The sequence below is a fragment of the Pristiophorus japonicus genome, chromosome 15, assembly GCF_044704955.1.
Source record: "Pristiophorus japonicus isolate sPriJap1 chromosome 15, sPriJap1.hap1, whole genome shotgun sequence".
Taxonomy (NCBI): Eukaryota; Metazoa; Chordata; class Chondrichthyes; family Pristiophoridae; genus Pristiophorus; species Pristiophorus japonicus.
In genome coordinates, this window is record NC_091991.1 from 105,318,684 (window position 1) to 105,333,028 (window position 14,345).

Genomic DNA, 14,345 nt, shown 5'->3' on the forward strand with positions numbered 1-14,345 from the left:
ACTGGATAGAGAGTTTACACCAAACACTTACAATTTGCATAAAGCTCAATCTGTATTTCAAATGCAGTAACAGTTTCTGAGCTTGGAAAGTGAACAGCTGTGAGATGGGAGCACTTATAGCCCATTTGCAGCTGTCAAGTAAAGAGATAATTTCATGGTGACACAAGTCCCAAACTGCTTAGCTGACGTGATCCCTGAGCAGCATAACCCCCTGGGCGACCTGGTAAACTCTGATGGTGAGTTTAAAATACTTTTTAAGTGGCTCTTAACCAGGTCATATCCTAAATTGCCTCCCCCAGCACTGACAGACCCAACATCTGGGAAAGACGCGTGGCGGTGGGTTGTCAGCGGGGTCCCTCTCCACTGTCAAAAGAAGAAATTCCCATCTGATCCGCCACCAAACGCGCCCACGGACACCCCAAAAAATTCCCCCATTTTTTCCGCAGATCTGTTTTGAAATTACCGACCCCTTCAAGCAAAGGCTGTGTCCTCTAGATCTACCAGGTGAAAGAACTTGTCATAGTTTACATTATCTAGTCCCTTTAGAATCCTAAAACGAACAATCAAATTCCCTCTCAATCTTCTCTTCTCCAGTGAGACCATGCCCAGTTTACATAATCACTCATCATAAACCAATCCCTCCATCCACCCAGTCATTCTAGTTGCTCTCTTCTGTATCATTTCAATAGCTACAATATTTTTTTACTGTAGTGACCAGAACTGTACACAGTATTATAAGTGCAGTCGCACCAATGATATAAAACGTGGCAGGATTACCTCAATATTGCGGCTCAATACTGACCCTTTAATATATCCCAACATCCGATTTAATTTACTCACTGCCACTGAGAATTGTTGCAATAGCTTTAATTTATTGAGTCACGCCCATGATCTCCATGTTCTCTTTCATTTTTCATGCCCATCCACTCCCTTCACCATGGCGGCAATGTGTATTATCAGTAAGATGCAATGCAGAAACTCACCAAGATTTCTTTATGTAATCCAGCAGTGTAACTAGTCCTTCATTGACTCGATTATACTATAAAGCAGTTTAATACCTTGGCCGTGGAATCTTGTGGGTTTCTCCTGGTCCCCCATATAGGGCCCAAGTTTCGGCCTCAGTTGCTCCTGATTTTTTGGAGCAACTGGTGTAGAACGGAGTATCATAGGCCCCAAGTTTTCACATGATTTGCTCCTGATTTTTAGGAGCAACTGGTGTAGAACGGAGTATCTTAGAAATCGGAATTCTCATCATTTAGTTTGCTCCAGTTCTAGTCAGTTAGAACAGTTTCACTTTGGAACAGAATTTTTTTTCAAAAGGGGGCGTGTCCGGCCATTTTACGCCTGTTTTCAAAGTTTCGTCAGTGAAAACTTACTCCAAACTAACTTAGAATGGAGTAAGTGAAGATTTTTGTACGTTCAAAAATTCCTTGTCTACACTTTAGAAAATCAGGCGTAGGTTACAAATCAGGCGTAGGGAATGGGGGGGGGGGGGTTTAAAGGGAAGTTTACAAACATAAAACACTTCAGTTTTACAAATAAAGAGCCATCATCAATAATAAATGATAAATATATCAATAAATCAACCAATAAATCAATCAAAAAAAATTTATAAAAAATATATATTTTTTTAAATCAATAAATAAAACATTTTCTACTTACCGACTGCAGCACTGGGAGCCCTCCAACAGCGTGCTGGGATGCCCCCCCCCAGTGTGTCTCTGTCAGTGTCTCTATCTCTCTGTCTGTCTGTCTGTGTCTCTCATTCTCTGTCTGTCAGTGTCTGTGTTTCTGACAGCGAGGTGAGGGGGAGGAGGGGGGTAGAGGGAGAGAGTGGGGGAAGGGGGAGGGATGGGGAGAAGGGGGAGGGGGGGAAAAGGGGATAAAGGGGAGATGGGGGGAAAGGAGATGGGGGGGGAAAGGAGATGGGGGGGGAAAGGAGATTGGGGGAAGGGGGAGGGAGGCTGAACGGGCTGGGCCCGAGACATCGGGCAGGGCCCGTCCCCAGCACCAGATTTACAGGTAGGTGGTGTTGGGTCAGGTCGGAGGGAGCGCGGGTCGGGGGGGTGGTGGGAGGGAGGTTGGTTCGGTTCAGGTCGGGGGGAGGGAGGGAGAGGGAGGTCAGGTCGGGGGGAGGGAGGTCAGGTTGGATCCAGTCCGGGGGCGGCGGGGGGGGGAGCGGGAGTCGGGTCGGGGTCGGGTCCGATCCGGAGGTGGGGGGTGGGGGGGGGAGCGGGAGTCGGGTCGGATCCAGTCCGGGGGGTTCCGGTCCGGGGGCTGGGGCGGGGGGGGGGAAGCGCGAGTCGGGTCGGGAGGGAGCAGGAGCTGGGCGTGGGAGGAGCCTTATGCACGCAGCCCCAGTGAGGCCATTGGGCCAGGACTAGGGGCTGTGTGCTTCGGCCCCTCCCACACAGTTTTGGGCGCCTGGAGCTACTGTACATGTGTGCCCACGTAGCACGCATGTGCAGAGGTCCCGGCACTGTTTTCAGCGCAAGGACCTAGCTCCGCCCCCTACAGCTGCGCTGAGGGCCAGAGGACCTGCAGGGAGCTGGAGAATCTGGAGGGTTTTTTTCGGCGCACTTTGTGGCGCGAAAAACGGGCGTACAGGTCGGGACTGCGCCGTTCTAGGCGCGGCTCAAAACTTGGACCCTTAGAAATTCAAATTCTCGGCATTTAGTTTGCTCCAATTCTAGTCAGTTAGAACAGTTACACTTTGGAACAGAATTTTTTTTTCAAAAGGGGGCGTGTCCGGCCACATACGCCTGTTTTCAAAGTTTCGGCAGTGAAAACTTACTCCAAACTAACTTAGAATGGAGTAAGTGAAGATTTTTGTACGCTCGAAAAAACCTTGTCTACACTTTAGAAAATCAGGCGTAGGTTACAAATCAGGCGTAGGGAATGGTGGGGGGGGGTTTAAAGGGAAGTTTACAAACATTAAACACTTCAGTTTTACAAATAAAGAGCCATCATCAATAATAAATGATGAAAACATCAATAAATCAACCAATAAATCAATCAAAAAAAATTAATAAGAAATAATTTTTTTTTTGAAAAATCAATAAATAAAACATTTTCTACTTATCGACTGCAGCACCGGGAGCCCTCCAACAGCGTGCCCGTCCCCAGCACCAGATTCACAGGTAGGTGGTGTTGGTCGGGTCGGGTCCGGGGTCTGGGGTCGGGAGCGCGGGTCGGGTTGGGGGGAGCGCGGGTCGGGGCGGGGAGGGGAGGGAGGGAGAGGGAGGTCAGGTCGGGTGGGGGGGGAGCGCAGGTCTGGTCCAGACCGGGGGGTCCGGTCCGGTCCGGGGGCAGGGTCTGGGTCAGGTCCGGGGGAGGGGGGTGTGGGGGCGGGGGTGATGGGAAGGAGGTTCGGGTCGGGGACGGGGTCAGGTCGGGGGGGGGGGGGCAGCGCGGGTCCGGTCCGGGGGGGGGGAGCAGGAGTCGAGTCGGGTCGGGAGGAAGCAGGAGCTGGGCGTGGGAGGAGCCTTATGCACGCAGCCCCAGTGAGGCCATTCGGCCAGGGCTAGGGGCTTTGTGCTTCGGGCCGCTCCCACACAGTTTTGGGCGCCTGGAGCTACTGCACATGCGCGCCCACTGTAGCACGCATGTGCAGAGGTCCCAGCACTGTTTTCAGCGCAGGGACTTGGCTCCGCCCCCCACAGCTCGTGCTGCGCCGCGCCCGACTCAAGAGGACCAGTGGAGAGCCGGAGAATCTGCAAGTTTTTTTTATGCGCACTTTGTGGCGCGAAAAACGGGCATCCAGGTCGGGGCTGCGCCGTTCTAGGCACGGCCCGAAACTTGGGCCCAATATTTCAGCAGTGCACTCGCAGAACCTCAAAAGAAATGGGCATTTACCCCATTTTTCTGGAGGTTTTGCTGGCCTCACAGGTTACGGCAAGAGATCTTTCTTGTTTTTGTGCAGTTGCTTCCAATTTATTCCGGTGCTGAATTTGCAATTGTTATGACTAAGTGGTAGAATGTGTTTAGTTTGCTGTTTTACAGAGCTGGCTTGTAATGTGCTATATAAATTGATAAAAGTATGTTGGAATTTGTTTTGCATGGATCTGAATTGGACTTGTATTTTATTACCGTATATACTCGCGTATCATGCGACTTTTGAAGACCTAAATTGTAACCTAAATTTGGGGGCTCGCATGATACGCGAGATACAAAATTTGCGGGTGTGAAGTGCTGGCCAAGATTAGGCTGTTAGGCTGTTAAGCAGACCGTATCCACGCTGAATCTCGGCAGGTATCTCCTGGGCTGGATTGCAGCCTCTATTGTCGCTTGTACTGTATCTTTGCTATGGTCTAGAGATCGCCACCCACAACTCCCTCTGAAGTTTGCTGCATTATTAGAGGCTCCATCTATCTCAGCCCATGCTTCTTTTACCCGCAAACACAGTAGAGGCTGTGGCTGAACAACGCTAGTCAAGCCAGCTGGAACGATTGCTGTATCGGTGTTCGATTCGCGAACAGCTTTCACAGCAGAATCCACTCGATGTTTCATGTTAAGGTCTGTATTCGATCTCAAAAAAGTGACTCGCATGATACATGAGATATATGATAAAATCATGTTTTGGGGACGAAAATTTAGGGGTCGCATGATACGCGAGATCGCAGGATACGCGAGTATATACGGTATATAAATTACATATTTTGTTTACTATACAAATGAATAATTTCACTTGTAAAGAATTTTAAACTAAATACAAATCTTTAGTTGCCAGATGCAGTCTTGACATTCATTGGTCTTTGCATGTACGCATTGTACTTCTGAATCAGAAACTTTACACCTTTGCTCATTGGAGAATGAAATGCAAGAACAGCATCTCTTTGAAAAGAGCACCTCAATCTATATATATGTAACTTTCAGTCGTGTAATTGCCAGCAATACATACAGGCAGGACCTCCCTTATCCGGGACTCCCTTATCCAGCAGCACCTCTAGTCTGGCATGATTCTGGTGCTGGGGGCACATGCGCAGAACGTGGCCGACCTCCACCCCGACACTGGGGGCCGCCGACACTCAGCCCGCCGACACTCAAGCCACTGGGGCCCGCTGACACTAGGCCCGCTGGGGCCCGCCGACACTCAAGCCACTGGGGCCCGCTGACACTAGGCCCGCTGGGGCCCGCCGACACTCAGGCCGCTGGAGCCCCATGACACTCAGCTCGCTGGGGCCCACATACACGGCCTGCTGAGACTTCGGGCCCGCCCGGGACACCGACCTCACCGCCCCCCCCCCATCCCCCCCGGATCTCTGGCCGTCTCTCTCTCTCTCTCTTCTCCCCGCCCCGGGCTGACCTCCCTTTCTCCGGCAAAAACCCTTATTCAGCACAGGCCAGGTCCCGAGGGTGCCGGATAAGGGAGGTTCAACATGTACTATTTTTTTTGAAATAGCAAAAATAATATGCTACATTTCTGAAAAACGTTCAATCTCTGGACTGGATTAAGTTTGCAATTGCTGCTGAGCTAAGGCGATTGTGTGGCTCAGGAGATCTATCATTGGTCACAGGTGAGCTGTTTCCTTTAGCTACAAATCTCCTTCACTACCTGGAAAATTTCTAAAATAGACAATATTTATGTGTTAATGAGAGGTGGACTGATTTTTTAATTGAGCAACCTAAAGGGCCAAAGCCCATAGTGCAAGAAACTACCACGGTTTAAAAGAGCAGGAGAAAAAGCAAAATAATTCAAGTAAAAGTGATAATGCTACTTTAAACTTTGGTTTAAAAGCCTGTAGATTGTCATCCATTCGCACACTCTTTCCAGAAGTGCTCACTAAATAGCAAGCAGAATGGTAAATCTCGCCGACTTTTCTTTTTCTTCTTCTCCTTATGCAAGGCCTAAGGCCAATTATAGTGCCCAGCCTCTGACTGAGCTGGGATCAACAAACTCCATACAGACCGTGGATTGAACCTGGGACCTTTCTAATCTGTGTTGCTCAGTATGACTTGGGTAGTGCATTTACTTACTGAATTACTGGGGCGTGATTCAGGATTTTTCTGATTGCTGTTGAGCAGTGGCATATGAATCAAAATGTGTACCTTCGTATTTGAGAACAAAGTCGTCAGTTATGTGCATGATGTTGCAGACCAGCTGCTATGAATTGAATAAATTGCTGCAGAAGCAAGATACATAGCGGGGGAAATTGGGCCAGATAATTCGAATTATCACCGCCCGGTGGGAATCAGAGGGAAGAGCCTGAAAATTCGGCTCTTTAACTCTGACCCTGCCTCGCAGCGTTTTGGGGTGCTGTTTGAGACGGTGCAGGGGCAGGATCGGTTTTGGAGCGAGGCGATGACGCATCGCAACATCCCTCCCCCTCTCTTAAAGGGAACGAATGCTGCGAGGCTTACGTTGAGCCTACTGGGTCACCAGTGAGGGGTTCAGCCGGGCCACTGGCCCAGCACCGAAGAGGGGATGTCGGCCTGCCTGTTGGCGGCCTGACCAAACGTGATCCCCATTCTCGGGTCGATTCCGGAGTCGAATGATAATTAAAACAAAATGGTGGCCGCAGCACTGCGCCCTCCCCTTTAAGGGCGGACGCTCCACCCATCCACTGGCAGCTTCCCGACTCGCAAAGCTGTCGGGGGCACCGACCGGCAGCGGCTGCACTCCTATGGGGCAGAAAAGAGGTCGCCGCTGGTCAGCAAGGGGTCAGCGCACTGCGGACAATGGATCGGAGTACCGGGCGAGGCGGAAACACGGGTTCCCCCCGCCCAGCCCTGGGCAATTGCGGATAGGTCACACCCTCCGCCTGCTCCCGGTCGGACGGGCCTTAAAATCCGGCAATTTCGGCCCCATAATGCCTTAAGTCCATGCAGTTGATTGGACCAAGGTAGCCATCAGTTGCATGAACCCTATTTTTGATTTGATGTTGCATGCTCTGTAGAGAGAGGCATCGATATTTTAAATTATTCTCTGTCCTAGTGCAGTATGTTACCTGTGTATCTGATTTAAAAATATAGGAATAGTTTGTCCAAGAGATGTCACCAATTTATTTCTGAAGATTCCTCTTGGCATAGAAAGTGAGGGCAGTGTATCTCGAGTCCCACACATTTGTGTTTGAATAATGCCTCTGATCTCAAGATTCACTTTAAGAGCACACATTTTAATACAGCACGCTAGCAATGTGATCAAAGTGCAAGACTAGTAGCTATATTAAACTAATCCTCCACCATCACTATTAAAGCAATATATCTATTCTCTTCCTTCTCTCCTGCCAGCAGAGCTGAAACTGATCACCAATATTGAATAATGTGTCTGTATATTGAGACTAACTTTTCTACACATGTAGAGCAATAACTTGTAAAACATTTTTCTCAAAGCTAATTACATCAGGAAAGAAACTGTTTTGAAGCATGTTAAATGAATACTTCACATTTGATGTGGGACATCCCATTAAGTAATCTTTCTATGTGTACAGATTCTGAAAATCTTATGGAACAAAACATTTTGCAAAAAAACCAAACTTGTGTCAGGGGGAAAGATATATCTCTAGATTTTAATTTAAAAAGTTGCTTGCATTTGTGCCCAAGTACTGATGAAAGTTTTGGAGTATTGCGTTTTCTTTTATTACAGCTGTAAGTCATGTGCATATGAAGACATGAGGTGGAACTTTCTGAGGCCCAGTCCACAGATGAGACTTCGGAAGCAATCAGAAATCTCAGGTACTTTGCCGCTGTGTGCAAGAGGCCTTGGAAAGTTCTACCTATTATTTATGATGTGGTGTACAGTTATAAGGGCAATATATTCTTCTTAGTTTTGATCTGTATTGTAGATATTCATTATATTTTATTGAGAAATGTAATTAAGCTCCATTGGTAATTCTGATTTTTTTAAATGTTGTGATATTTCTGCTTGTCGATTCTACAAGTGTTAAACACTACACAAAATAACTGGGATTCAGCAAACAATGAAATTTGAAAAGTAAATAGTATCATTGGGCTGAATTTTCCATGGTGGTAGCGACGCGATCGGTGGTAGGTCGGGTGGGAAAGTTTTTTTTTGACAGCAGGTCAGGAATCTGCCGTCGACACGCCTTTCCCACAGGCACGTCTGTTAGTGTTGAGCCGATCTGGCCTGCGTCAGCGTAGGACCCAATTGACATTATTTTGAGGTTTTTTACAAGCACTTAATAGCCTTCCCCGCCCCTCCCCACACTTTTTAAATTTCCCTGCATGGCCATGGGATTCACACAGCACGGGAACCACATCTGTCAACCTGAGGCGTGAGTTCCATGGCCATTGCTCCAGCTGATTACTTGACAGCATGAAAAACAAATCAAAATAAAAACATGTTTATTATATCAGTTTACAGATTGATGGAGATTCTGTGCTACTTGAAAAGCTACTGATAAATGTTAATTTTTCATTGACCATTCTTGGCTGTTGCCTTCCAACTCAACGGTAATTTCAGTGAATTGATCTGCACTATAAAAAATGACATACACCATCTAAATACATTTTTGTGTTGTTTCTGGTCAGATTTCCATTACAGTATACTGTGATTGTCCAGTTACAGATTAAATCAAAACATCAATCATAACAATTTCATTCTCATCACGGGTTTAATTTGCTTTCAGTCCCTGAATATGACTAATTAAATTTTTCAGTCTGAGACTTTGGGGTGAATTTCTGCGGAAGCTCTCTCACTTGTCCATTGTTAACTTCAACGGAAGAACTGCAGGAATCTCAGAAACACACTATAAGCACCATTTACACTGTTTGTCGGGGATTTCACAGCTCTTCTGCTGAACTTGCATAAGATTGTAAATCCATCCCTTTACAATTATATTTAAAATCTGCTTAATTTTATGTATTACCGATACACACATCTTTTATTTGTACCGGTTACTGATACAAAAGTCTATAGATTTGTGACTTAAACACCAATAACTTCCCAATTAATGTACTTTTAAAAATTATATTCTTGGTCATATTTGTAGATGGAGTCATATTACTTAATGATTTTATTAAAATATTTCTTTGTCACTCGTGTAACTTTTATTATATTATTGTACAATAAAGATTCAACAGCCACTATGTTAGATTAAACTTAAAATGTGATGCGGCCAGGATCTCTTTAAGGATCCCAGCTTAAAAAGCGGCATGTATGATATCACCAGACCCACTCCATCTAATTGGGCCGGGTAACGAGCTGGGTGGGCTTAATAGGCCCCATTAAGGTCAAATCATTTGTACAGTGGGATGGAGCCAGCAACGGGGTCAGGGCCCCCCATGGACACCGCCCACACCGGACCCGCCAAGGTAAAGAAAATTATGGCCATTGTGTTGAAGTAACAAGACTTGAAATCTTACCCACAAACTAGAGTGTTTCGTTGTTGTGTTGTACAAAGAAAAACATTGGTCGATTGTTCCTTTTTTTTCCCCAGCAACGATTATTGGAAGAAGGATTATTAATGTGTTTTAGTTGACGGAAAGAGAAGAAAAGAATAAACAGAAAGGCCTCTAAGTTGACTTATGTTTTTTTTGCATAGGTTTATGTAAACGGAGAATGGGTTACAAACATTGGAGAAGGAGGCAGTTTTGGAGAGCTTGCTCTGATCTATGGCACACCAAGAGCAGCAACTGTCAAAGCCAAGACAGACCTCAAGCTGTGGGGAATTGACAGGGACAGCTACAGGCGCATTCTAATGGTCTGTCTTAAATTACATTATTATTCTCCATTTTGCTACAGTTTCAGAGGTCAATTGATAATTCTGTTTTTAAAAAAAATCCTTTTAGTCTGAAACTGAAAGTTGAAAAGTTCTTGTGTGGAAACCATCTGAACACTTTACTCAATGAATTCCTGAAACAAGTAAAACTTTAATTGATATAATTTTACATGACTATAGAGTATTTGGAATTTATTTTATTAAGTGAACGTTATAAAAAATAACCTTGGCACTTATTATTCAAATGATGAAATTAGTTTCGCACATCAAAATAGTACGGTATAAAATGTACCTGATTACTTAATACAAATATAACACTTAGTGTCTGATTTGGACTAGGGACATAATAAATAGCAAAAAACACACATTATAAAAATTGATGTCGTCACCAGACCCACTCCATCTAATTGGGCCGGGTAATGAGCTGGGTGGGCTTAATAGGCCCCATTAAGTTAGAAATTACATTGCTTGGTTTTGTGTAAAAATGACCTCTTGTGAAATATTTATTGTGAAATTTTCTATTGTTAAAAATAGAATTGACCATCTACTAAATAATACATAAACTCTTGAAATAACTATGACAGCTGATCTTTGTAACATGGAGATCTATTTATTATTGCAGCCTTGGGCTAGACTCTTGCATGTCATTAGTGTAGTCTCAGATTTTTCACTTTTGTATAAAATTCCTTCCAGCAGACCATGAGGTTGAATGTGTGATATGGGAAGGTATAAAAACAAAATCTGTTGCCATTTGATGAAATAAAGGAGAAGTACTGAAGGCCATTGCTGCTGCTTCTTTGCACTGAGGAACTGTATCACTTGATAATGTTCGGATAATAACTCAACACTTTTAGCAATGTATAATAGCTATTGATTTCTAGTAATAGTGGAAAAATGTTGATTATTTTCAATAATACTTTGCCCCCCTAGGTAATTTGGTGACAGAGTGAGCTGGTGCATCAGTGTGCCATGCAACTTAACAATCTCATGCTAGTTTGTGTTTGAGAGATTTTAAATGGTAAATTATAGCTCTTGACCCAGCTTCGAAGGGACCATCTGACAAAGGTGGGGTACTTAGCACAAAGGTAGAGAAGGAGAAAAACTGATGAGCAAGAACTTTGAGCTGGTTCATTTTACTTTTGAATAGAAAAGTGTAGAAAAGCATTGGAAAGGATTTGGCATATGTAACTTTTCCAACCTCTCAGTTAGATGAATCCTTATGTAAGTGAAGAGAGAATATAGTAATAGCATCAGATTTCAAATGTGAATACTTTTCAGCCCAAAACTTTTTTAGGACAAAACACAAGCAGAGCAGACCTTTAACTTTCTCATTCTGTGGGCTCAAGTCCAGAGTTGCTATTTGATTGACATATCTTGAGAGGATGCAGTTACTGATGTTTTCTGATATAGTATTATGCTGAATAAATTATTTTTTACACACATGATGTATATATTCACTTTACCACTCATTTGATTCGCTCGTTAAAATTGAAAGCCCCATAATGAATTGAAATCTGATGGAGCATACACCAGGACATTTTGTTTTTATCTTCTCTGCTATTTCACTAGAAGGAAACTGAATAGAATTTAAAAAATACTAATTACCCTTGTAGTATTGTATTGTATTCTTAAAAATGTAAAAGATAGCATTGCAGGGCTAATTTTCTACCTTTGCGCTCCAGACAGGGGGTCTCGTCAGCCAGAAACGCATATTGGGAATTTGGACACACTGTGGACAGTCTTCCAGCCGTTCAATTAAGTGTGCCAGACTTTAATAATGCTCCTCCAGGTTTTCCATCAGAAGTGCAAGCTTATCTTTTGCATTTTAAATCCAAGCTAATTTTTATTTTTAAACTTTCTGAATCAGAAACTTTGAAAGAAAAGCTCAATCTTGCTTTAATTTTCTTGGTAGTATGGCAACCACTGCTGAAGTCAGGTTTAAGTTAAGTACAATCTTGCTTACATTTGTTGAATTGCCACTCTGAAGAGCTCGATTATACACACATTGCTTGTGTATAATTCTATGCTAATTATTTTAAAATCAACTATACTGGTTAATATGATGGTGGATCACATTGAAGCATGACAACAAGAATTAGTGGATGCAACAACTTGCATTTATAAAGTGGCTTTAACATAAAAACCATCCTAATGCACTTAACAGGTGTACGGATAACTGACACCAAGCCAGTAAAGGAGAGAGTAGGGGGCAGGATGTAACTGAAATAAGTTAAAGAGGTGGAGTGGTTTAGGGAAAGAATTCCTGATATCGAGCCCAAGTGGCCTAAGGCTCTGCCATCAGTGTTTGAGTGAAGGGAGGGAGGAATGCACCTCAGGCCAGAATCAAGGGATTGGGTGGTGGGGGGAGGGAGGAAGAATGGGTTTAGGGCTAGAGGAATTTGCAGAGAAGGGTTGGATGAAGCCATGCAGGGAATTAAAGACAACAAGACTTTTAAATTTAGGGCATTGGGGGATGGGAAACCAATGTAGGGCAGCACGGGTGGGAATGATGAGCAAGCAGGGCTTGGTGCAGGAGAGGATATGTGCACCATAGATTTGGACATGTTGGAGTGGAGGATGGGAAACCAGCAAGGGGAGCATTGGAGTACATTGTTCTCCTTAGCGCAGAGTAGGTTGAGAAGAGATTTGATAGAGGTATTCAAAATCATGAGGGGTCTAGACAAAGTAGATTGAGAGAAACTGTTCCCATTGGCAGAAGGGTTGAGAACCAGAGGACACAGATTTAAGGTGATTGGCAAAAGAACCAAAGGCGACACTAGGAAAAGCTTTTTTACACAGCAAGTGGTTATGATCTGCCTGAAAGGATGATGGGGGCAGACTCAATCGTGGCTTTCAAAGGGGAAGAGGATAAGTGCCTAAAGGGAAAAAAAACTGCTGGGCCTCGAAGAAAGAGCGGGGGAGTGAAACTAGCTGAAGTGTGTTGCATAGAGCCGGCACAGTCCAAATGGCCTCCTTTGTGCTATAACCATTCTATGGCCCCAAGTTTCCACATGATTTGCTCCTGATTTTTAGGAGCAACTGGTGGAGAACGGAGTATCTTAGAAATCGGAATTCTCCACATTTAAGTTTTCTGCAGTTCTAGTCAAGTAGAACAGTTTCACTTTTGAACAGAATTTTTTTTTCAAAAGGGGGCTTGTCCGGCCACTGACGCCTCATTTGAAAGTTTCCACAGTGAAAACGTACTTCAAACTAACTTAGAATGGAGCAAGTGAAGATTTTTGTAGGCTTGAAAAAACCTTGTCTACACATTAAAAAATCAGGCGCAGGTTACAAATTAGGTGTCCGGAACGAGGTGGATGGGGGGGGAAGGGAAGTCATTAAATTATACAATACATCCTTAGTTATACTTATACAAATATTATACAAATAAATCCAACCTGAATAAAAATTTATAAGCAAAGAAAAAATTAAATAAACCATGTTCCTACCTGTGTGAAAGTGCTTCAGGCAGGCCTTTCAGGCAGCGGTTTCCCGACGGCAGGGGGGAGGAGGCAGTGAGAAGGCTGCAGGAAGCCTCAGAAGTTCAGGCAGCCGTTCCCGACGGCAGGGGGGAGGAGGCAGTGAGAAGGCTGCAGGAAGCCTCAGAAGTTCAGGCAGCCGTTCCCGACGGGCCCGACCGACGGCAGGGGGAGAAAGCTGCAAGAAGCCTCAGTGCTGATCATGGAAGGGCAATGTGGTTTTATTAAAAAATGTTAAACATTGAACAGCTACAAAGAATTTGAATAGTCTCAAACAAGTACATGTGTCCCGTTTATCACAGTCTATCTTTAATTACAGAATGCACTCCCTCACCTTCACACACAGAAATATCAAGAAAATTAAAATACAAGCCTTTGCAAGGCTTCAATAAACAAATTTTCACTTTTTCTGCAGCACTTTTTAAAATGGCCGAGTGCCAATGTTTCCTTCACACTGCGCGTGCGCGAACGCTCCAACGCGCACGCGCAGAGTTGCCGGCACGAAAAAAACTCATTAAAATGGTACCCGCCCGCTCCTACTTACAAAATCGGCGCGAGTGGTAGGCTCCGCCCCCTGGGCGCCGCGCCAAGCAGACATCGAGCTGCAAAGCGCTTGAGAATAGAGCGTTTTTTTTCAGGCGCTGTTTTCGGCGCGAAAAACGGGCGCCCAGCTTGGAGGTGCACCTGTTTTGCCGCGTGTGGAAACTTGGGGCCATAGATTCTAGTAATCGAGTCAGGAGGTAATGAAGGTATGTAATGTTATGGAAGTGGAAGTAAGTGATCGTTGTGATGGAGAGGCTATGGAGTTTGAACTCAGGGATGCACCAAGATTGTGAGCAGTCTGGTTCAGCCTGAGATAGTGGCTGGGACAGGGGGTGGAATTAGTGGCAAGGGAGTAAGACCATAACAACATAAGAAATAGGAGCAGGAGTCGGCCATTTGGCCCCTCGAGCCTGCTCTGCAATTCAATAAGATCATCGCTGATCTGATCATGGACTTAGCTCCACTTCCCTGCCCGCTCCCCATAACCCTTTACTTCCTTATCGCTCAAAAATCTGTCTATCTCCGTCTTAAATATATTCAATGACCCAGCCTCCACTCAACCCTCTGAGAGAAGAAATTCTTCCTCATCTCAGTTTTAAATGGGTGGCTCCTTATTCTGAGACTATGCCCCCTAGTTTTAGTT

The 14,345-nt window shown here is 44.8% G+C and overlaps 1 protein-coding gene across 3 annotated transcripts in view; it reads left to right on the top strand.

Annotated features, from left to right (window-relative positions):
- prkar1b (protein kinase, cAMP-dependent, regulatory, type I, beta) overlaps positions 1-14,345 on the top strand; it is a 314,879-nt gene that overhangs the window by 205,011 nt on the left and 95,523 nt on the right. For all 3 annotated transcript variants that reach the window (XM_070900752.1, XM_070900754.1, XM_070900753.1), the window contains one exon: positions 9,504-9,662. In XM_070900752.1, coding sequence (XP_070756853.1) covers positions 9,504-9,662 — 159 coding nt within the window. The remainder of the gene's footprint in view (positions 1-9,503; positions 9,663-14,345) is intronic.